Source organism: Cucurbita pepo, unplaced genomic scaffold (assembly GCF_002806865.2).
Source record: "Cucurbita pepo subsp. pepo cultivar mu-cu-16 unplaced genomic scaffold, ASM280686v2 Cp4.1_scaffold000170, whole genome shotgun sequence".
NCBI classification, from domain to species: Eukaryota; Viridiplantae; Streptophyta; class Magnoliopsida; order Cucurbitales; family Cucurbitaceae; genus Cucurbita; species Cucurbita pepo.
The window spans coordinates 100,741-125,924 of record NW_019646447.1 but is presented as its reverse complement, the minus strand read 5'-3'; the positions used below and the strand labels follow the sequence as shown (position 1 = coordinate 125,924).

At 36.7% G+C, this 25,184-nt stretch overlaps 1 protein-coding gene across 8 annotated transcripts; it reads right to left on the bottom strand.

Moving 5' to 3' along the window:
- Positions 1-901: 901 nt before the first annotated feature.
- Positions 902-21,434, bottom strand: LOC111784195 (threonine--tRNA ligase, mitochondrial 1-like). 8 transcript variants are annotated; one of them, XR_002813496.1, is made up of 21 exons: positions 20,938-21,434; positions 20,612-20,849; positions 20,459-20,518; positions 11,014-11,103; positions 10,254-10,328; positions 10,044-10,172; positions 9,426-9,515; positions 9,115-9,203; positions 8,938-9,034; positions 8,768-8,854; positions 8,111-8,195; positions 7,797-7,891; positions 7,592-7,624; positions 7,417-7,503; positions 5,510-5,602; positions 2,761-2,853; positions 2,445-2,666; positions 2,101-2,172; positions 1,750-1,821; positions 1,372-1,547; positions 902-1,150 (listed from the first exon to the last, which is right to left on the bottom strand). XR_002813496.1 is itself a non-coding variant. In XM_023664978.1 (21 exons), the coding sequence occupies exons 2-21, from the start codon at positions 21,063-21,065 to the stop codon at positions 1,452-1,454; spliced, it is 2,031 nt and encodes a 676-aa protein (XP_023520746.1). In that variant the 5' UTR covers positions 21,066-21,154; positions 21,239-21,433; the 3' UTR covers positions 1,202-1,451. The 8 variants fall into 8 exon arrangements, 6 of the variants coding, with proteins under 6 accessions (XP_023520746.1, XP_023520745.1, XP_023520748.1 ...); XR_002813497.1 differs by having other exon boundaries at positions 902-1,145; XM_023664978.1 differs by lacking the exon at positions 902-1,150 and having other exon boundaries at positions 1,202-1,547; positions 20,938-21,154; positions 21,239-21,433.
- Positions 21,435-25,184: the final 3,750 nt, after the last annotated feature.

Genomic DNA, 25,184 nt, shown 5'->3' with positions numbered 1-25,184 from the left:
TACTCTGGTTGTAAATGTGTTGGGTATATTTTGTATGCATTTTTAATGAGGTTGTGGAAGACAAAATACATATGTATGTTTGATCTACATATCAAAAGATGTAGATAAATAAGTGATATACCAATAACAAATTAATGATAAAAGATAAAAAATAATATATCTAATATGAAGTGCATCATCAATGCATCATTGTAGTTTAGTATGAGGTTGTAACATAAAACTTATGGGAAAAAAGTTAAAATATATCAATAATATTATATATGGTTGATTTATATAACATCTTCACTAACTCACGACACTCGTCATTCAATGAGATACGTCGACCATTAGATACGCAATGCTAAAATCCAATGAATAACTCCTAGATTCTCACAATATCTGTGTGACAAATAAAGAAACTGCTCTAATGACTATAAATTAGTTATGAAATTACTAAAAAAAAACTAGAGAATATCTCATTATAATTTAGAAATTTGAGGTAATGAAAACTTACAAGTAAGATGCTTACAAATTCATACTAAAAAACTCTTTCTTTTCCAAGTGTTTGTTGACTACCCGTGAGGGAAGAAGAGGGCTTGAAAACTATGCAAAGTCATCCAGAGGCATCAACTCTATCTGTGAATTTTGAATGATATATACTTCGTTTGAAATTGCATCCTAAACCTATTGTTTAGACTTGCACCAGCTTATATGAGATGGAATTTGCACAAAAATTTACTAGATTTCTTATTTTATTTGCCTTAAAAATTTTCATTTTTCGTCCGGAGATTCAAAGCTTCAAAAGTCAAGTAATGATACTGTAAAGGCAACGAAATAAGAACATATGGCTTTTCAACCCATTCAATTTTACAGACAAATTTCATTGCGTTTTTATGCTCGGTGAAAATAAAACATCAACAAATAGAAATGTAAACCCTATTAATATTACATATGCATAAAGGCAAAGTCACCGAACACGTTTTGATAATATTAATTTTGATGCATTTTTGGTGCGGCATGGCAGTTCAGCTTGTATCAATATTAAACTGGATGACATTTTTAAACAGATATTTTTCAGATACTTGGAACAATTTCAAGTAAACTATCTGAGTTTCTGGTACGAAGTTTTCTTAGTTTTGGCGCCTTCATCCATGACCGGTAGGCATCTGCACTAAAAATCATTAAAATCTTTCTAGTTTAGGCCCCTGCACAACCCAAAGCCTCCAACCAACTACTTCAAGAATTCTCCATGGATTAAACCAAAAACAGATATACATCAACACAGTTGAGAAAGTGGAAACAAAATCCCAGACAAGGAAACCAATGTATTCAGGTAATAGGGGGAAGCCAAACAACAATTGAGTTGTAAATTATGGTGAGAAGGCATCTGACCTTTCTCGCAACAATCAGTTTATCAGTAATATCTTACGACGACTGCCCCCAACTTGCTATATTGTCAAATGCAGAAGGATCTAATGGAAGGCTGCAACTTCTATCTTGAAGTGTTCGAGCAGGTTCTCGATACTCATCACTGAGTGATCACCCTTATCTCTCACCCGTACACTCACCTGCCACAACACAAGGGTTCAATACTACACATTTAACTAAACCGGATAAGACTCGATCAAGATCATTCTTTGGGAAATATAACATACATATATAGAAAATTTATATGGGAAAAGTGTATAGGACCATTAAATTGGGTAATTTTCGCCTTTTAAAGTAAAAAACAAGCAACGGAACAAACAAAGTCATTATAAGCGTTGAAACCTGTTCAGTGTTGGCCTCCTCCTCACCAACGACTAATATGTAGTTATATTGTGCCAACTGTGCTTCTCGCACCTGCAAGAAACCAAGATACCCGTTGCTCATACAAGGAATCTATCAATCTTAACCAACCATTAAATTAAGACTCATTAATCCATTGTATTGAGTAAACAGCATAAAATACTACAATAATCAGACGTATTAGTTTGTTTCAGACACATTTAAATTGCAAGACGCATTAGGGCAGGCAACTCACTTCTATGTTGAAGAACCAGCGAAGTAAGAAATATTTAATTCAACAAGGCACAAAACCATGAACATGAATAACTAAAGGTAAATATATATTGAACTCACCTTCTTCTGAATCTTTCGGTCTGTTACATCCACATCAACATAAAAACCAGCATCATGAATTAAATCACGCACCTACAAAAAAAATAAAACAGCAAGATTAATCATGATATATAAAACGTAACAGCCAGACAAGTCATGTACTCAATTTCCTGTGTGTATTGTACTACAGCATGTATTCATGTCAGAGGCTCTCTACATTTACATTTAATGAAAATAAACTTATATGGAGTGAGCAAATCCAACAATATATCAGGCTGAAGATTTTGAAAACTAGAATTTTGACAGTGAGACAGGAAAACAGATTCGTTGTAAGGAAATCAAACCAATAACACTTCAAGTGGTACCTTCAGTGCATAAGATTGAGATTTTTCTGATACAGGGCAAACAATTGCTTGACGTGGACTAAGCCAAAAGGGCCACTTCCCTTTGTAGTGCTCCAACAAAATAGCAAACATTCTCTCAACGGACCCCAAGATTGCTCTATGAATCATAACAGGTCGCTCCCTTTTGGCCTCATCCTCTGCTGAGTAATACAAATCAAAGCGAGAAGGAAGCTGGAAATCCAACTGCAAATATACCCAACGTGTAAATGTTTTTGTTTGGTTTTAAAGCCCACGCAACAAATGCAAACAAGATGCTACAAACACAAGTATATAATACCTGAAGGGTTGCACATTGAAATTTTCTTTTCAATGCATCGGATACACTAATATCTATCTTCGGTCCATAGAATGCACCATCTCCTTCATTGATCTATGTCAGATAATCCATTGGTCAAGGAGACACAAACCTCAAAAGGTAAATAAGCATAGAGAGCTAAAATGTTGTCAACATAGATAGACATAAGATTTATACTAAGAAGCATGGACAAGACACAACACGGACACAGTTTCACACTAATTTCTAAAAATGTAAGACACGGTCACACTGGAGACTTTTTTAATAATATTGTCATAATGATACTTCTAAATAAATTAACTACTCAAATTGAACATAACAAAACAGCATTGGTTTCATTAATACATAAACGACAGTGATATGAAAGTTGTTGTCCAACAAAAATTACAATAGAAATATAAAGTACTCGATAGAAATTACATCTTCAATGGAGTGTAGGCCACTGTTGATGGTGGGAGCGTGCAGAGCCGTGTAGCTGCAGGGGTGCCTTTTAGATCGAGCCTTCTTCCTTCTTGTCATTTTACTATTAATTTAAACCTACTTCTCAAAACTAGTGTATTTTTTTAAACCATTTTGATTTGACCCTGCGGATATTACTTTTAAACTACTTTTATGTTGGTTTTGAATACATATTTAAATTTTAAACTCCTTGAGTCTCCTATTTTACAAAAGAAAAATTTACAGCCCTTTTTACCTTTGAGTGTATGTGGCGACCTGTGATCCGAGATATCGAAAATTTAACGACTTCCAATATTTGCATATTAGGAAATATCTTGATTCTCTTACGATCAAGAACACCATGACTAAAAGCTAGCCAGGAAGAAAATGTGGTAGATATTGATAGGGGAGTCAGAACTATATTGATAAAGAAGAAAATATTGAAAAATCACTACCAAACAATTCGAGGTACTTGGAACCTGCCTTCCTTGATATCACTCAAACCTAAACTAACGCAGTAATTGCTTGCCTTCAATCTTTTACGCTCAGCAGTACTTAAAAAAACCTCTCTTAAAAAACTCCTTAACTAGTTACTAACATACCCTTAACACCCTCCTAACAATATTCATAACCATCTTAATACCATTCCTATCAAATATTTTATACAGAGAGTGAACAAAAAAACTACAACAATTATAGAAAGATGACTCTGTACACATACTAGGGCTCAGCCTCACACAAAATTTTGTAAGTTTATGGACATACTTACAAACGAGAAGAGGAATGGATAATAGTATCACTTTTTCCTAAGCAAGTTCTTAACACCATGGATGGCTCTCATAACCCATATTTGGGCCGAGCCACATACCAAATTTGAGTGGGATATTGGTTTCAGAGGGATGGAATTCCCATAGAGGAGCTAAGATAGTTTCTCAACAAGATTTCATTTGACAAACAAAAATATTTAAACATACTATTCAAAATTGGAAGATTATGATCTCTTTCGAGTTGAGGCTTTTAAAAGAAGCAAAATTTATTTGTAATTTGTACGATGAGTTGTGAGGTCTTAGGGCGGGGACTCAATGTAGCTAATGGGTCTGTGTGAAGGGTTCTATTGCTGTGCCACAGCACGCCAGTGTGAATATAAGAGAATGTGGGTTAATTGAAATTCTAGGGTCTTTTTTTTATCCCCTAATATATAAAACCTCGAATCAATATTTTTTTTTTTTCTTTTTTTATAGTTATTTTGAATAATAAAACAAAACCAAAAAAAAGTCAACGTTCTGAAAGTAGACACAAGATATAATTTTTTCTTATTCGAACCAAACCAGTCAATTTTGACTGGTTCAATTTGGATTGCTGATTCACCAATTTTTTCACTCCAGTAGGTTCTCACATAATCTAACACTAATGAAGTCAAAGGTTTCTACGTAGTTACGACCACTTTTTTCCCTTGTTTCCATTAAATAACATCTTCACATCGCTCATTGGATGAATCTTCAAAAATTATTAGAGTTAGCAACAATAGAATGAAATAAACATAGAGCTAACTCTTTGGTCTTCAAACTTTCTTTTCCCCTGGCTACCAAAATGTTATCACTGGAAATTTACTTAAAAAGCCTTTTGAAATTGCAAGTAAAAGCCATGCTTTAAGAAAGGTTTCTAAATAATTACGACCACTTTTTTCCCTTGTTTCCATTAAATAGTATCTTCTCATGGCTCATTGGATTGATCTTCAAAATTTATTAGAGATAGCAACAATATAATGAAACAAACATAGAGCTATGTCTTTGGTCTTCAAACTTTCATTTCCCGCCGCTACCAAAATGTTATCGCTGGAAATTTACTTAAAAAGCCAAAATTGCAAGTAAAAGCCATGCTTTAAGAAAGCATATTAAGAAAATAGATCACAATATGATAATGTAAAGTGACAAAAAGAGATAAAGAAAAATAAATAAACCAGGAGAGTCCTAAAGAACCAAACTGATTTATAAGCAAGATCCACAAGTAGTGGCATAAATCTGCAAACACTTAAAAGATGGAATGGGGTGTAGAGAGAGAGAGAGAGGAAAGAGGCTAAAATTTATTCATGAAGTAGCTACGTCAAATGCAGAGAATTCAAATTTAGCGAAATTCGATCAGGAGCGCAAAGAAATTTAACGAACACTAGGAAAAATGGTTAAAAACCAATTAAAGTGAATTCAAATTCGTGAGGTTCATGTCATTGTACTAGCATAGCAGTTAAGTGAATCAAAGATGAACATAATGCAGATTCAACCACAATTACAAGTACCTGCCAGGGCTTCCCAAACTCATTCAGTGCTTCTGTAAGTGCAGCTTCAGCTTTCTCCCATGTTTCCAAATCTCCAAGGTATTTCTCTGGCCTCTACAAGATCATAATAAATACTAATAAGAAAAAGCAGTGAGATGTTGAACATGAACCTGTCATCCAACTGGTAAAGAGAAAAACGGCATACAAATTGAGAGTTGGGTAGAGAGGAGTTGATAATGTTATAAAGATTCTGGGGCATATCTTTAGATAAATGGACATAGTACTCATTAAGATACATACAAGGACTAGGACTCTAATAAGCCCAAGGTTAAAAGATTCTATCAAAGGAAAGGAAGCAAAGGTAGAAAATGTGAAAAGTGCAAGAGGAGTATCGATGTTATAAAGATTCTGGGGCACATCTTTAGATAAATGGACATAGTAATCATTAAGATACATACACGGACTAGGAGTTTAATAGGCCCAAGGTTAAAAGAATCTATGAAAGGAAAGGAAGCAAAGGTAGAAAATGTGGAAAGTGCAAGCAGGAGTGTATTGTTAATGGTGGGTAGAATGCGCATCATGGAGAATACTAGGCAGATAAAGTGCGAGACGGTGGCATCTATCTTCTGTTTCCCTCTTTTTGGTAAGGAGAGCATAAAGAGGAGCTCGTCAACTATTACCTAGAAACTTGAATATTTATCTCTAAACTCAATTAGAGGCTACATCGAATGAGGAAGTTTCAACTGAGAAACGTTAAGCTGTAGTAGAGATTAGAGCTGGGGTAGAGGTGATTGTTCATGGATAAGATCTCCCACCCCCTACCTTTTATACTAGCAATAAGTCAATGGTATTTGCCCTTCATCAACAAATGAGAAAAAGAAACGCAGCCATCATCAATGTGCTCAAGGAACGTCAAATGAAGCAAGTGGCTAATGCTCATTCAATGGGATGGTGAATTCAAGGTTAATGAATGCGTGTATCCTAAGCTGCATCCTCATCAATGGGCCTCTATGGCAAAGTATAATGAGAATATTTCAGAAGTAGGGCAGCAGCCTACAAGCTTGATTTGCTAGAGGATTCAATACACACCATATTTTTTACGTATGGGGCCTTCACCATCAGAACTTACAAAGGAGTTGGTGCTGAATGATAAGCCCAGGAACAAAAGACACACTCGATACACCCAATAGTCAAGAGAGGCTTACTAAACTAGTAGGAAGTTCACCAGCCAGGGCAGCACGAAAGTCTTACAGCCTTTTTTGTTCCACATTACTGAGAGTTTAGCAAGAAAGAGTGAAGTGGGGTGGTATTTTTTTAGCAAACTGATTTCGGTAAGAAGAGCATAAGGGGAAGCTTCGGAATTATATTTCTAAACTTGATGATTTTCTTTCAAAAATAGAAGTAATAGAAGTACACTAGAGTCCGCAGCTCTACATTAGTGCAAGGAGATGTAAAAGGGGGCAAAACAGAAACACAATACAACTTATACAGAAAGTCAACGTAAACAGGGATTGGTGTGTTAGAGCCAAAATTTTCATTTTTTTATAAGAAAAACTATCATGTTTTTCAATAACCAAAAAACTAGCATGAATGTAAAGGCAATATAATTTCAAATTCGAAACCTAGATTGACAAGTGACGCAACATTTCTAAATATTTTCACACTAAAAAAATTTTGTACAAGAAAACAGTTTCATCAAAAGAATTCGATGAAGGGAAAGTAGGATGTGTCCTCCCTAACAAAAAATGCATCAGATATCATTACTGGAATTCAAATTAAGTGAAGGTAAGGACAAAGAAATATTCTTTAAATGCATTCTTTACTAAAATAAATACATATGTTTTGTCATCAATTTTTACAGAAAAAATCATTTCCCTGTTACACCTTAAAAAACAAAAAAGGGAAAAAAAAAAAAAACGCTAACATACCGTTGATAGCTTCAGCTCAAATGTGAACCCAAAAATGTCATAAGCATATTGGATGAACTCTAGGACTCCCCTGACTTCATCTTTTATCTATATAATGAACACGAAACATAAGAAAAGAGGGATCTTAATAATCTCACAAATAATACTCGTCGCATATCAATTAAATAATATTAACCTGTGACTCCCTACAGAAGATATGAGCATCATCCTGCAAAAGTGGACTGAACTTATTAAGTAGACTGTGTATGCATATAGAATACCAACCAAATTAACATACCCAAAGAACCAAGCTACGGAAACCGTATGGAACCTATATAATAAGATGCTAACAAAATTATATCCAAGCACAATTTCATAAATACAACAGCACTTAGAAATACCTGCTGAAATCTTCTCACACGAGTCAATCCAGTCAGAGCCCCACTAGCCTCATTACGGTGCAAGACCCCAAAATCAGCTAACCGAAGAGGAAGTTCTGCAGATCAATAGTAAACATTAAAGAAACAATTGACCAATAGAAAAATCAAGAAGAAGAAAAAAAGATAAATGAACAAGTTCACTAAATGTGGTAGACTACAAAGATTTACACTGAGTGACAATGAACTGCGGACATCACACTCACCAGAATAATTTTTGTTTTTTTTTTTAAATACTGAGAAATTTTACATATTAACATGGATGCACCCGAACTTACCCCTATAAGAACGAACTCTATGCTGAAACATCAAACAATGGCCAGGGCAATTCATCGGTTTCAATCCAAATTCCTGCTTTTCAATCTGTACAAGAATTTAGAAGCTCACACTGCCAACCTTATCCATTCACAAAGTCTTTACAATGGATATACAAAAAAAAAAAAANAAAAAAAATCCAAAATTTGCTTTTCCTGATTATAGCAAATCCTTTGATACGTTTGATCATCTGTCTCTTTTTTATTGCTTCAACTTTGTGTTTTGTTTTCCTTCAAGCAGAAAACTATTGATGACATTGTTGTACAGTTAAAGACTTCATCCCTCGCATTTCTTTGGCTAGCAATTTTCTACAAGGATGATCCTTAAGAGGAAGTGTGATCTCTCAGGAATATTTTCTGGAAAACGATTAGCAAAAAGTTCATCATATTTTCTCAACTTCCCTCAAGGCTCTGATAGTGCAATTTCTTTTTTTAGTTTCTAAATGAGTATACTCTCTGATAGTGCAATTGATATTCAAATCAATTGGAAAGCCTTGAATGGCTCTGGCTAGTTTGAAAGTCTACCTTACCTCCTGAAATCTCTTTTGGTTTAATATGCAAGTTCCCTTTTAAAAAAAATACGCATAAAGCCAATGTCTAGATATTATTTCAAGGCCGAACCTCAAATAAGAACATATTCTCCTTATAATTTGCAGCATGACCAGACGTTTCCCATAGTTGCATATTGAACATATTTGGTGACACAACCTGCAAAAGAACTGAAAGTGTTAGGTATTAAGATATATCTATGAATTACAATTCTACAAGGACCAATAACATTGGATGTCAACCTCTTCATAACCTCGATCCCTATATTGAGCTCGCATAAACTCCATCAGTTTGTGGTAGATCCGAGCCCCATGAGGAAGGAAGAACCAGCTTCCAGGGCTACGATCGATATGACAAGAGGATTTCAAGAACAGTAATAGTCACAGGTGGCTACACTTTTGAGTTAATCAAGCACTTACCTAAGTGGATGACAAAAGAAAAGCTCCTGCTTTGTACCCAGTAATCTATGATCATACTTCTTTGCCTCCTCAAGCATATTGATGTATTCCTGCACAAACACAGACTTCAAAATAAGACAGTGCCAACAAAAAGAAGGGAATAATATGGATGGAAAACCCTTTTAATGCAATATGCATGTGAAACTGAACTTTTCCGATTGTAATCAAATCAACATATTAATTTTCAATCACAACCTAAGTTCAACACATCCTCGTTGAATCAGCAAAAATATGTGGTTTATAAGAACTAATAAAGAAATTATAAAAAGCACCTTCAAACGGTTTTTATCAGGATAAGATATCCCATAAACTCTTTGTAGGCTTTCACGATCTTTACTTCCCCTCCAATAGGCCGATGATGCCTGAAATTTCAAATTAAGTATGACAGCTTCATAAATAAATATCAAAATGACAAAATACACAGAATAAAGGGCAAGAAGATAAGGCATCTCTTCCCGAGCACCCAAAAAATGGATCTAATAAACAACCACAATCAAAGTTGGAAACACTAGAAAGAAAGAAAAGTTATTTGTGTAGGTTTTCTTAAGATAGGATGCCCTGTACAATCTCCCAAAAGCTACAAAAATCTCCATTTTCTTAGAATTTTGATTGATCCTTTTAATCTAAATCAACCTAATGACAGCTCTGGTAGAGCTCTTTTAAATGATATAGCTTTTCCCTTAAACCACCAATCCGAGAACTCCAGAAATGCCATATCTAAAACTTTGTGCAAACACCAAGTCATTCCGAACGTGTAGTATAATCAGGATCAGTGACAGTTGAATTTATTTGTTTTGAAGAACATAGCTAATTGTTCTTCCGACTATATATCCCGGATAAGGTTCAAACATTACATTCAGATTTGAGTAAACAAGAAAATAAATAATTACCTTCAGGCATGCAAATGCCTTCACAAATGATGTATTTGGTATGTGGGGACCACGACATAAATCAACCAAGGGACCACATCTATAAACAGTGATAGTCTTGTCTTCTGGCAAATCATTGATGATTTCAACCTGATTAAAATCATACATAAATAGGAATATTAGAGCTTCAATCACCAATCATCAAATGAACTGCAAATTTTATTCAATTGCCTTGAATTTATTGTCGGAAAAGATTTCAAGAGCTTGTTCCCTTGAAACTTCAATGCGCTCAAATGGTTGTTTCTCCTGAAAATTAAAGAAAAATAGATTGAATTATTCCGCTGACAACAATAATACTCTGTAATGATACACTCATGCATGAAACCAGATCATTGAATACTTTATTGGGAAGAATCTTGCAGCAGTTTATTTTCTAGCTAAAAAGACAATAATACAGTTAATAAATAGATGATAAGCAAGCACTAACAAAGTGGAGGTAGCAAAAGATCTGCACTGTAGTTTCTAGCTTCTCATACACTTTCACATCGTTTGACAATTTTGTTACAAGAAAATATCGATTGTCAATTATTGATTCACAACTAGTCATAAAAATTTGAACAACCAAAGGGATAGTATACTTGCACTGAATCTTTACACTCTTTATAATAAATGAAACTAAAGTTAACTAGGGTTAGGATGTGAACTCTCTAGCACAGCGCTACAGTATGTAAAATTGGTCACAAAACCTTGGCTGAGCCTTTTTCATATGAGAAAGACAATGAAATTACAAGCAACACCAGTCCTCTCCCTTCGAAGGAAAGATAATAATGAAAGAAAGAAAAAAAAAATAGTCATGAGCATTCTTTATATATATAACTATTAACATACTTCTTCCACGTGTAAATTCATGGAAAAACATAAAAACCAGATTTTAATTATATGAAATAAGTGGGGTCAACTCCTTATCAAGAAAAATAAAATAGGACAATACCGATACAGCCTTCAATGCACCAGACTCAATTTTCTTGAAGTGGTCATCATTCAAGCCCAAATCATCATAAAAAGCATCATAATAGAATCCCTGACATGGAAGTCCAATTAGTCTATAGGAAACAAAACTGCAAGCATAAAAATTAGAGAAGGTACATACAGTGTTTATAAGAAACAATTTATTGTTGTACGAAATTTATAAAAGAATGTGACAATAACATCTCCCATTGGACAAGAGAGAAGCATAACTATAAGATTAAAAAAGAAGTGACAAATTACGCCAAGATGTGGCTAGGTAAATAGCATTCTAAAAAAATCTATTGTAGCCTCGTTCTTTTCCCCAAAAAAACCTTTGATTTCTTTCCATCCATATTCGAAGACACTCATCTTTCTTGATGGGGCTGCACTGTTCTTTGTAGGAGACAATTGAGGATTTGAATCAAATCCTTCGGAGATATGGGTTTGCTCACTCAATTCAGAACTCTTCCCTGGAGATGCTTGGTGTGTGGCTTGCTTGAAATAAATAATATGAAATGATCTAAACCAATATATATGAACCCTAGAGTTTCATACTTTCCAGATGTCTTTCTTCCTTTTAGTTTTTGTCGTGGTAGACCCATAACCCTCTTTCCACCAGTAGCAATTTGATCTCCCTCCACCTTCATCACTCCCCTCACTAGGCTACATCGCCCCCTATTTCAATACCAACTCACAATCCAATAGGTAATTTTCAACTCCATGTGCATTTGTAATAAGGAGAATTAGTGTTGTACCAATAACTTTCAGCATTGTAACTAAAATGAAACTCAAATTTGGTGCATCCGCATAGGTCGACCCTCTCTCTCATTCGTGACATTTTCACTCTCCCTCTCCCACAAACCCATCTCTTTCCAACTTTTCCCTTCACACCATCCCCATTGAGCTAAGATTGTAAACCCAACCAGGCCCAAAATAAATATTTTGGCTATTTTCACCTATTTAGATATTGGTTCAGTTTCATACACCAATAAATCAAAGTCAGCAGTTAAACGCACATTTTAGCCAAAATATGAAGGAACTGAACTATGATCTCCCTAAACAAAGGAGGGTTCATCTACACTACACCACAAAGATAATCCAGTCTCCAATCACTAGATAATTTGGGTTTTTTTTTTTTTTTTTCTTCCAATCTAAGGATAGTTTATCCGATTAGGACACATATCCTCGACCTAAAAGTTCAAAAACCCCACCCCCCCCACAGGCCACATGTTGCTGAACTCAGAAAAAAGATATAATCTAGATATTTTTCTCCAAAAGATGTTGGACGTTCTATCAAAAACAGGTCAAGGTCCTTCACCCTTGCTTTGGAATGTGACATTTGATATTGTCGGAAATTCCAAAAGAAGCAAGGTTCTTTTGATGGTCCTTGGCACACAGAGATCAATTCTCTTGATAAAATTCAAATAAAAATTGCTCTCTCTCCTTTATTATAAGAAGCAAGAATACATTATGCACATAACCAAAAAATACAGCCTAAGGGCAAGAGAAAGAGAGATCCCACTTCTACACCAAAAGACCAGAAAAGAGATTTCCAATTTGATAAGATGATGGCCAAGGTGTAATTGAAAAAGAATCAAAAGAAGTTGACTTATACTCAAAAGTTCAATGATTTCCCTTGAACAAAATTATCGAGCCAAAGAATCAAAAAAGTTGACTTATCCTCAAATTGAAATCTATCTTGCCGATGAAATAAGGAAAAGAAACTTCATGATTATATTTTCTCAATTTTGTTTTCTCCAACGAAGTATTCGCCAAAATCTATCAACATTCCAATTTGTGATGCTGTCTCCTCCAATGACTTGGGATTTCTTGTTGAGCAAGTTTTTTGGACATAGCTTATCAAGCCTAATAATTTGTAAGTAATGTTTTTGCTGCTAACATGTTGGGAAAGGGAGAGTGAAAGAGATAGGAATAGATAAAAGAGATGAAAGCTCCAGTGCTTTGTTATTGTTTTCTGACTCAATACTTAAAAGGTTATACAATTCCAGTATTTATAGGCTTATACACTGGACCATAAATAGTAAAATATGGAAATCTAGATAAATTCAAATCTACTAACAATCTCCTAAAATTTTGGTAGTTTGAATATTTGAATCATATCTCAACTACTTTAAATCATATCTTCATTTTGAATACTTTGAATCATATCTCAACACTCCCCTTGATTCAAAGTTGCAAATGTCAAGTACAGAGTTTTTCTTTTGACAAGGCCTTCGTAAGTATGTCTGCTTCAACCCGTATAATGTCTGTCTCAGCTTGTATACCTTTGTTTCTTTGTCTTCCTTTATGAATCCCTCTGCCGGTGTTACATAAACCTCTTCTGGTAAATCTCCATCAAACTGATAAACAGGTCACCGCAATGGGTTGCACGTCCCATGCAAATCTCCATAGAACTTTTCGTTTGGCAAGTCAACCATATCCCATGTTCCATTTTTCTTCACGGACTGCATCTCTACTGCCATGGCTTTCTTCCAGTCTTCTTTTTCAGTTGCTTCTTCATAATTCATAGGGTCTGAAACAGTAAGAGCAAATTGACATGATGCATATATGTCAGCTAAAGATTTATACTTCCTTGGAAGTGTCTCATCCAAAAGTTCTTTCAAGAGAAGAGTTGTTGTTCAGTGATGCTGAAGATGATGAATTTGACACATTTTGTGTTGCAGTGGATGCACTGAGAGATACACTGGAGTTGACCTTTGTCTCTTCATTTGGGGAAACTTCAACTATAATTTTTTGCTGCTTCTGTTCTTTACTCCAATCCCAACTCACGTTTTCATTAAATATTGCATCCCTTCTAACTAAAATCTTTTCACTAAGGGGGTTGTATAATCTATATGCCTTTGATTGAGTACAATAGCCAATGAAAATGCATTTTTCAGATTTTTCATCAAGCTTTTGACGAATTTGAGGATGTTTCAAACCATAAGCAACACAACCAAAGATTCGTAAATGACTTACAGATGGTTTCCTTCCATGTCATGCTTCATAAGGAGTTCAATTCATAACAGCTTTTGTTGGTGAGAGATTTAATAGACAAACAGATGTTGCTACAGCTTCTGCCCAAAATTGGTTTGGAAGTCTCCTTACTTGTAACATACTCTTGCCATCTCCACAATAGCTCGATTTTTTCGTTCAGCGATTCCATTTTGTTCTGGAGTGTAGGGAGCTGTTAACTCCCTTTGGATGCCCTCTTCTTCACAAAACAGATTAAACTCTTTAGATATGAACTCGCCACCTCTGTGTGTGCGAAGAACTTTAATGTGACAGCCATTTTGGTTCTCCACCATAGCTTTAAAAATCTGGAACTTTTGAAAAGTTTCTGACTTATGTTGTAGGAAGTAAACCAAGCTCATGCGACTATAATCATCAATGAATAGTAAAAAGTATATACTCCCACCCCAGGACTTCGTTTGCATTAGCCCACATAAATCAGCATGAATTAGTTCTAGACAATGTGAAGTTCTTTTAGCTTTTCCAACAGGAAATAACTTCCTAGTCTGCTTGCCATAAATGCATCCTTCACATAAATTAGTTGAGTCAATTCTTGGTAATCCGAAAACCATACATTTATCCTTGAGTATTTTCAGGCCATTCATATAAAGATGTCCATATCTAAGATGCCATAATGTTGAGTCATCTTTCATGCTAGCAGTAAGAGCAAAATCCTCCAGGTTAGAAACATCCAGTGGAAACATCTTATTTGAAGTCATGGCAATTTGAACTTTATGGCCTGATTTCTTATGTGTAATGACACATGTGTTGTCATCAAATAGAACGGAATATCCTCTGGTCATCAATTGTCCAACACTCAATAAATTGTACCCTAAATCAGGTACAAATTGAACATTATCTAATTGTTTTATCTTACCATGACTAGTTACGACTTTCACTGTACCTTTTCCTTCAACTTGCATCTCTTTTGTATTTCCAAGTTGCACCTTAATTTTTTGCGTCTCATCAAGCTCTTTGAAGGATTTGGTGCCTCATATGGTTCGAGCATCCGCTATCAACAAACCATAAGTCACCTTTTTTCGGATTAGTATCCATGCACGCCATAAACAGCTTTTCTTCTTCTTCTTCTTCATTCTCTGCTGCAAAATTCATTCGTTGATTTTTATACCAACAATCAGATTTTGTGTGCCCATACCTTCTACAATGGTAACATTGTATGACATTCCTTTGTTCATTGAATTGTCTCTGTGCATCACTTCTCCATCTACCCCTGTTATCACGACCACCATGAACGCTACGAAATCCTCCTCTTCCACGACTTCTACCAGATAAATGAATATTTTCTCTTTCGTTGTTTTCGTTGTTGGTTGTCTCCTTCACTTGTAGTGCTTTTTTTTCGTTCCTTTCTGATGCTCTATTGATTCTTGCCTCATGAGCCTGGAGCGAGCCCATCAGTTCATCAACGGAGAGTATGGATATATCCTTAGCTTCTTTTATGGCAGCCACCACATGGTCAAACTTTGGAGTCAAGCTTCTCAACACCTTTGCAACAATTGTTTCATCTGAGATTTTCTCTCCATAGGTACGCATCTGACTGACTATTGTCATTGCTCTTGACAAAAAATCAGCAATTGATTCGCCATTTGTCATGAGTAGAGTTTCAAAATCACGTCTTAGAGATTGCAATTTCACTTTCATGACCTTTGAATCTCCTAGAAACTCCTTCTGTAGAATTGACCACGCCTGCTTTGATGTGGTTGCTGCTGCAATTCGTGAAAAAATAGTCTCATGAACTGCTTGCTGAATAATGAATAGAGTCTTGGCATCGTTTTTCCTGGTTTCTCTTAGTCTCTCCTTTACTTCTATTGTGGGTTCAAATACATCAACGAACCCGTGCTCCACCAAGTCCCATAGCTCCTGCAACCTGAGCAAAGTCTTCATCTTGATGCTCCACCACTCATATTTCTCACCATTAAAGATTGGTAACAACGGTGCAGAGGAAGAAACCAGCTACTGCCATTTTTGTTTTGTGAAAGAAAATAATCACTCACCCTCGTGTCGAAGGAACTTGGCTCTGATACCAAAAATTGTTGGAAAAGGGATAGTGAAAGAGATAGGAATAGATAAAATAGATGAAAGCTCCCGTGCTTTGTTATTGTTTTCTAACTCAATACTTAAAAGAGTTACACAATTCCAGTATTTATAGGCTTATACACTGGACCATAAATAGTAAAATATGGAAATCTAGATAAATTCAAATCTACTAACAATCTCCTAAAATCTCCTAAAATCTTGGTAGTTTGAATATTTGAATCATATTTCAACTACTTTAAATCATATCTTCATTTTGAATACTTTGAATCATATCTCAACATAACATGCATTCAGTTTAGCTTCAACAAAATAGACATATCTTCTAGAGGAAGGATTTAGAAGTTCACATTTGGTGGATTGTATTATTTTTATAACTTCCACATTTAAAGCCAAGAAGATTGCAAGCGAAGAAGATATACGTGCATCAAAATGCTTTTGTGGAAGAAACTATACTGGACAACCTTAACCACTTGCAATTGGATGGAGAATTAACAACCTTAACCACTTGCAATTGGATGGAGAATTAACAAGGAGCAATAGTGCACTACTTTCTTGTCTATTTTCAATATCTTAAATGGAAGTCTTTGCAGAACCACTTATACACCTTTTCTCAGATTTTTGGATTGTCATCATATAAGATGTTGATCGCAAGTCTGCCTTCATAGTTGGGTGTTGCCAACCCCATCATTCTCAGTGCTCACAATGCTTTGCATGATGTTCGCACCATTGCGTTGATGCTCTTAATAGAATCACAGNAATTGTTGCAAAGGTGTTGAGAAGCTTGACTCCAAAGTTTGACTATGTGGTGGCTGCCATAGAAGAAGCTAAGAATCTATCCATAGTCTCCATTGATGAACTGATGGGATCGCTTCAGGCTCATGAGGCAAGAATCAATAGAGCATCAAAAAGGAACGAAGAAAAGGCACTACAAGTGGAGGAGACAACCAACAACGAAAACAACAAAAGAGAAAATATCCATTTAGCAGGTAGAAANAACCCCATCATTCTCAGTGCTCACAATGCTTTGCATGATGTTCGCACCATTGCGTTGATGCTCTTAATAGAATCACAGACCATATGGATTATTGCTGATTTCCTCAAAGCTTGAGAAGAAACACAATTTTGTTTCAATCTTGAAACTTCTGATTAATATTTGGGCTTAATACAATGGATAGAAGTTGTGTTAAAGATCACGTATTTGTTTAGATTGCTGTCAGTTAGTATCTAATTAAATCTCCGTTAGGAGTTAGATTTACTTTTGATTTGATTTGATTTGATTAGCTTTGTTTACTGGTTTGTTACCAGATTTTCTGCCGATTTAGGTAGATTTTCTATATATCTTTTTGTATTCCCTNTGAAGATATTCCGTTCTATTTGATGACAACACATGTGTCATTACAAATAAGAAATCATACCATAAAGTTCAAATTGTCACGACTTTAAATAAGATGTTTCCACTAGATGTGTCCAACATGGAGGATTTTGCTCTTGCTGCTAGCACAAAAGATGACTCGACATTATGGCATCTTAGATATGGGCATCTTCATATAAAGAGCCTGAAAATACTCAAGGATAAAGGTATGGTTTTCGGATTACCAAGAATTGATTCAATCATATGAAGGGCCTGAAAATACTCACGGATAAAGGTATGGTTTTCGGATCACCAAGAATTGATTCAATTAGTTTATGTCAAGGATGCATTTATGACAAGCAAACTAGGAAGTCCTGGAAAAGCTAAAAGAGCCTCACATTGTCTAGAACTAATGCATGCTGATTTATATGGATCAATGCAAACTAAGTCCTTGGGTGGGAGTATATATTTTTTACTATTTATTGCATGTTGATTTATGTGGGTCAATGCAAACTAGGTCCTTGGGTGGGAGTATATATTGATTATTTATTGATGACTATAGTAGCATGAGTTGGGTTTACTTCCTACCACATAAGTCAGAAACTTTTCAGAAGTTCTAGAATTTTAAAGCTATGGTAGAGAACCAAAGTGCTGCCACATTAAAGTTCTTCACACAGATAGAGGTGACGAGTTCATATCTAAATAGTTCAATCTGTTTTGTGAAGAAAAGGGTATCCAAAGGGAGTTAACAGCTCCATACACTATACACTTCAGAGAAAAATGGAATCGCTGAACGAAAAAATCAAACTATTGTGGAGATGGCAAGAAGTATGTTACAAGCAATGAGACTTTCAAACCAATTTTGGGCAGAAGCTGTAGCAACATCTGTCTATCTATTAAATCTCTCACCAACAAAGGTTGTTGTGAATCGAACTCCTTATGAAGCATGGCATAGAAGGAAACCATTTGTAAGTCGATTACGAGCCTTTGGTTGTGTTACTTATGCTTTGAAACATCCTCAAATTCATCAAACGTTGGGGATGAAAAATCTAAAAAATGCATTTTCATTGGCTATTGTACTCAATCAAAGACATAAATAAATTATACAAGTCTCTTAGTAAATAGATTTCAATTAGAAGGGATGCAATATTTGATGAAAATGTGAGTTGGGATTGGAGTAAAGAACCGGAGCAGCAAGATATTACAGTTGAAGTTTCTCCAGATAAAGAGACAAGGATCAACTCCAGTGCATCTCCTAGAGGCTAGTGCCTCCACTGCATTACAAAATTTGTCAAATTCATCATCTTCAGCATCACTAAACAGTAACTCTTCTCTTGAATAATTTTCAGATGAGACACCTCCAAAGAAGTATAAATCTTTAGCTGACATATATGCATCATGTCAATTTGCTCTTACTGTTTCAGACCTTATGGGTTATGAAGAAGCAGCTGAAAAAGAAGAGGGAAAGAAAGCCATGGAAGAAAGCCATGCATTCCATTGAGAAAAATGGAACATGGGAGATGTTGACTTACCAAACGAAAAGTTCTATGGAGATTTACATGGGACATGCAGCCCATTGCGGTAGCCTGTTTATCAGTTTGATGGAGATTTACAAGAAGAGATTTACAAGAAGAGATTTATAANTGGAAGGAAAAAGCTTTGCTCTAAATTCGACGGCCTTTATATCTAGAGCTAGTGCCATNCAAAGGTATACAAGCTGAGACAGACATTGTACGGGTTAAAACAAACATACTTACANAGTCAAAGAAGTTGGTAGAAGAACTCACTGACATTGATGATGACATGCCTCCTTACCGTGCTTGTATTTTTGGGAAGCAACATAGGCAACCCTTTCCTAAACAGGCATGGAGAGCCTCGAAAAAACTGCAGCTGGTTCATATTGATTTTTGTGGTCCTCAGCGAACACCATCATTATNAGTAGATTTGAATTTATCTAGATTTCCATGATTTACTATTCCTGGTCCAATGTATAAGCTATAATACTGGAATTGGGTAACCCTCTAAGCATTGAGTTAGAAAACATTAATAAAGCACTGCAACTTCTATCTATTCCTATCTCTTTCACTGTCCCTTTTTCCAACAGCCACCCCCATCCTTCTCAGTGTTCACAATGCTTTGCATGATGTTCGCACCATTGTGTTGATGCTCTTAATAGAATCACAGTCAACCATATGGATTATTGCTGATTTCCTCAAAGCTTGAGAAGAAACACAATTTTGTTCTCGAAATTTCTGATCAATATTTGGGCTTAATACAATGGACAGAAGTTGGTTTACAATAATCCTCACACAGGTTTCCTATAATAGAAGCATCTAGCTAAAGAACACATGGAATTTAGGCAGTCAAAATAATAGAACTTCACATTGTTGAAGAGTATGGATGAAGATTCAGCAAAAGTTGCTGAATGACCACCGTCCAAATAACATGGAGTTGTGGCCATAAACAGGAAAAGTGCATTGGCAAAGGACCTACGAAAGAGAGAGAAGAAAGGTATATGCTAAATATGGACAAGAAGAGAACTAAGAAAGCGAAGTTGATTGAGAGGATGAAATATGGACACTGAAAAAATCACATGGAAGATGACAAGCTTCTGAACGCAACTAGGCAAAGAGGTTGAAAGAAAGAGTCTCCTATTGAAATTGGTACAGAATTCAAGTTCTTTCTGAATTATTTTTGCTCTGCATTTCTAGGCAACAGAAGAGAGAGAAGGGAAGACAAGCTGAAATTGCAGCTGGACTATTAGAGGCATTACCAGAGAGGAGTACTAGGTTAATTTGGCAGATGTAGTGCTCAATAGTCGTTTAAATCCTTTTCTCTATATTCAACATCCTAAGTATAGCAACAATATAGGCAAATTCCTTTAGCTGTTGGACAACCAAAATAAAAAATGCTTCCCACTTTCAGAATATCTTGTCATCCATCTCTTTGACTTTAAAATTGTTTGGTCAACCAAATATGGATCATCACGAATAGATATAAATATGCATACCTCTCCTCTAGTGGTGCAGGGTCCAATGCAGAGCTTGCAACCATACTCCATCTCGAGCGACTAAACCAGGAAAAACAATACAGGTGAAACGGTGTAATGAACTGTCATCAATGAGTTCAGATTGAATGCACGAGAATACATGGGGCTATCAACCTGTCCAAGTATATGAGCGCTAGAATGCCAAAATGTGTCGCGCCCTTCATCGCTTTCGAAGGTGAACAGCTTAAGCTCACAGTCGCCTTCTAGCGGCCTACACATGTCCCATAGAACTCCATCAACTTGGGCAATCAAAGCATTCGCAGCCAAGCTTTTCGAGATTTCTCTTGCTACATCTATTGGTGCTGTTTGCCATTTCTTACCCGCCTTCACCGTCCCATCCGGCAAGGTGATCCTAAAAAAGCAAAGAACAAAGTAAAATTCGGATTTCATGAGCTCAAGCATAGGTTATCCAATTCCACATATGGGACCGTTATACTAACTCGATTGGATCAGAGGGAAGAGAACGACGGTCGGCGAGCAGCTTTGCTTGTATCGACTGAAAAAGTTGGATGCGTTTAGGAATGACAGAATTGAGATAGTGCTCATCTTTAGGGTGCTGCGCCGCCATTGAAGCTTGTGTCCCCGCCGTTGGTTGTGCAACTGAGGAGCAGAGGCGGAGAGAAGTTGTAGATAGGAGAGAAGTGGAGGATGAAACTGCTTTACGGCCAATTCGAGAGCATAAGCATAAGAATAGCATATGCAGATGAATTTCGAGGGTTTAGGAAGGGGTTAGGGTTTTACCAAAAATACCTTCCACCGAGGAATGTTTGCCTTGGGGAAAATGATGGCCTGCAAAAGAGATTGAGAGTAAGAGACGAGAGAGTCAACGTGAGAGAGAGACAGAGACAAATTGTCAGAGATAGGGTTTCAACGAGAAGAGACGCGGAATGCGTTGAAGAGGGCACAGGCGCGCCTTTCACGCCGAGGAATAAAGCAACGAATGTCAATAGAGATACGCGGGCGAGGGTTTCTCACTAAGGAAATTTAACTGTAGCGCATCGGATTCTCATGTGATTAAATGCCATATTTATTCATCTTATACATGGAATATTTATTCGTTGGTTTCTCTGCTCCTTTGAAATTTCTTCACTTGATTTATTGTGACATATATTTACTTATCAATGTCATAATTGAAATTTGTGCTAATAGTATGTTGCATGATAACAAATTCAGAAACATAGGTGTAAACTTTGCTGTCTGGTTCTTATGACAGTGGATATCAATACTATGTCCTTTATCTTTGCTGCTGTTTTTCTCGGAGTCATGGTCGTACATTATTAACCATGCGGCATCATGATTTTGACAGGCTCATGAGAAGGCTTAAGGAAAATTCAAGCCTATTCATATTTTCCATCCATATTCATAATTTTGCCAACTAAACAAATTCATGCAGAATCCAAACTTGCTTAGTCACACACGCTGTCTATACATGCATGTTCATTCATCTACGACTCTAGTCGACTTGCCTCTACACTAGGCCAAGTCGTCCAATTCAACTTTGCATCTACTCTAGGCCAAGGTCTCTCATAACGCAACGTCGCATCCTATCATCATCTTGGTTCCCAGCAACATGACTCATGCATCGTGATGTCGTCTCATGTCTAGGGATAGCTTGACCATCTTGGCTTGCTCAGACATGCCTATCGAAACCGACTCATGTGTCACTCATCTCACTGGGACATCCTGAATATCCATCCATCTGGATTCTCATTGGAGCATAAATCCCCCTGTGTTCATGTCATGTCATTTATGGACTCCATACCAGATAGCGAATGCATATACCAACCTCCGACACATGGCCTAGGGCGCAATGTCGACATATTTGTGTTGTCTGACACTGTCTTTGAAAGACCCATTCAAAAGAAGATGCTCGTCTTGCTATGTTCGCCCACGATATGTGTCACATGGTATCTCGCTTAGGCCCTCAAGGGTAGTGGAGAGCAAACACCATGTCTCCCTCTTATAGTAACTTTTGAGGCATTTCTAATCTTTCTAGAGCAAATGTGATTTTGACGAGCAATCATACGGCCTTGTGGAGCATCCATCAGGTGTCTGATTGATACCTTAATTTGGTGAATTTTCATCTTTCATATAGACAGACTTAACTCCAAAGTCGCATGTCAAAACTCATATCGAAACTCCAACTTCTAAGGTTATGGCTTGGGAACTTACCCTAGCTCTCTTCGAGCTTATCTTCGGTACTCATGTCACCTCGTTCTCTCTAACCATGCTTATGCCTCAATTTTTATTTAAGGCACACTCTTCTTGGTGTGTTAGATGATGCATCTCCTCCTTAGGCGCATTATAGCACTTGTTTGTCTCAACCCTCATGTGGCCAGATGGGTGCCACTTGAGGGTCGTCATCTTATCGGTCTGCGTGTGGAGGTCACAACCTACTATCTTCATAGCATGGTTGTGATACTCTGCCCCACTTAAACTAGTCATCGTCCTCGCTGACTTACTCGAAGATACAATTGTATTGTGGATTATGACACTCTTCCCCACTTAATCTCAATATCATCTAGATGACTAACCAAACATTTGACTAGCCGTTAACTTGACCCACTAAATTTTTTCGTGCTCTAGAATGAATATAGAAACTTGTGTACTACTTATGGGTTATCCCACTGATGAACCTTCTCTTAATCTCCAAGACTCAGAGCATAAGCACGAAAAAAAAAACACAATTGTCCAATGGTGGTGGATTATCCCACTTGGGACCTAACTCCCATACTCAACCTGGAACTTAACAGATAAACCATGAAAAAACTAGTATCCACTTCTCTTCAGCTGAGTAAGGGGGAGAGCGCCCTAAACGTTGCCGCTTTGGACTCAACCATCATATTCTATGAGTTGCACATAGCTCTGTATCACGACATTTTCTCATCATTACCACATCCCTTTTACAGTAGCAAGATGAGCTTGTGTATCACGACCTTTTCTTGTCATAGTCACTGCCCTTTTAGGAAGCAAGGTCTGTAAGCTTGTAACATAGTCCCGTGTTGGCACTACACTTCAGCCAATTTCTTAATTGACCATCTTTATGTGGAAAACGCTACACTGATACTTCTCTAGTCTTGTTACAACTTTGTTCTCTATGTCGCTCACATCTTGTCTAATGCTCTCTTCTCGAGCGAATGCTTGTCTCAACACTCTGGTGAAGCCACCCACCTTAGGCACTATACAATGGCTCAAGGAATACATGTGTGTTCGATTCTTGGAGCACTTCTAAGAGGTAAGCAACCTTACTCAACTTAATTTCTCTCTCGTAGTGATGTCGTCCACCCATATGGACTTGCATTGTGCACAATTTTGCACTTGGCTGGTGCATGTCTCATCTGACCCTCAACTGCTTTACTTGCAATCGTTCGCATTATTCCTCTTCCGTGAATGGTTCTTTCGAAGGCACCCTACTTGATACATTTTCTGATTATCTATTGCCTAATTCAAAATTCCAAACTCTTGACAAATGAGCTTGCTTCTTGCTTCACTTAAGACTCATCTTCAAAGAGTTTGGCTTCGAGCCACAAAGCTAATCTTGATTTTGACTTGCCACTGTCCCGTCCAATTTGGCTCTCATGACATACTTGCAAAGTCTTTATTCAACCTTCGGGTTCGTTTTCTTAATTGTCTTGTTTGACATAAACACGCAAAGCGTGGCTCTGATACCAATTGTCAAAATCGTACATTTTAAACCTTGCAGCATCATGATCTTCTTGCGCTCATGACAAGCCTTAAGGAAAATTCAAGCCTCATTCACATTTTTCACCAATCTTTGTAGCTTCGTCAGACCTTTGGCAAGATTCTCCTATGCCAACTGAACACAACTCGTGCAAAATTAACCGTTTGCGACTCTAGCAGCTAAACATGACTTGGCCTCAGCTGCAACTCTAGCCAACTTGTCTCTACACTAGGCCAAGTCATCCACCTCGACCTTACCTCTACACTAGACCAAAGTATCTTATAATGGAACGTCGCATCTCATCATCATCTTGGTTCACAACAACACAACACATACATCGTGATGTCATCCCATGACTTGGGACAACTTGACCATCTTGGCTTGTTCAGACATGTCTACTAGAACCGACACATGTGTCGCTTATCTCATTGGAACATCTCGAACATCCATCCATCTGGATTCTCATTGGGACATGAATCCTCTAATGACCGTCTCATATCATTTACAAACTCTGTACTAGATGGTTGCTGCATGGACCAACCTCTGACACATGGGCTGAGGTGCAATATTGACACACTCATGTTGTCCGACATTGTACTTGAAAGACCCACTCCAAATAAAAAGGCTTGAGATGCTCGTCTCAATGATTTCCCATATTGTGACGCATGTACATGCCACAAGGTAGTTCACTTAGGCCACAGAGCCCATGGGTGGTGGAATGCTGACACCATACCTTCTCCTATACTACATTTTAAGGCATTTCTAACCAAAGTTTGGGTTGGTTAGATTCGTAATCCAACCCAACCTAAAAAATTTTACAATCCAACCCAATCCGAAATTTTCGAGATGGGTTCAGGCTGTTCCAAATTTTTTCTTTTTTTTTTTTTTTCTTTTTTTAATTTTTTTAGTTGTGAATCAGCTGCATGACCTAAAAGTTTAATTTGTTATCAACCTATCAAACTTTTAGTTGTTCAATGGATTCAAAACTCCTTTGAACTAAAAGTC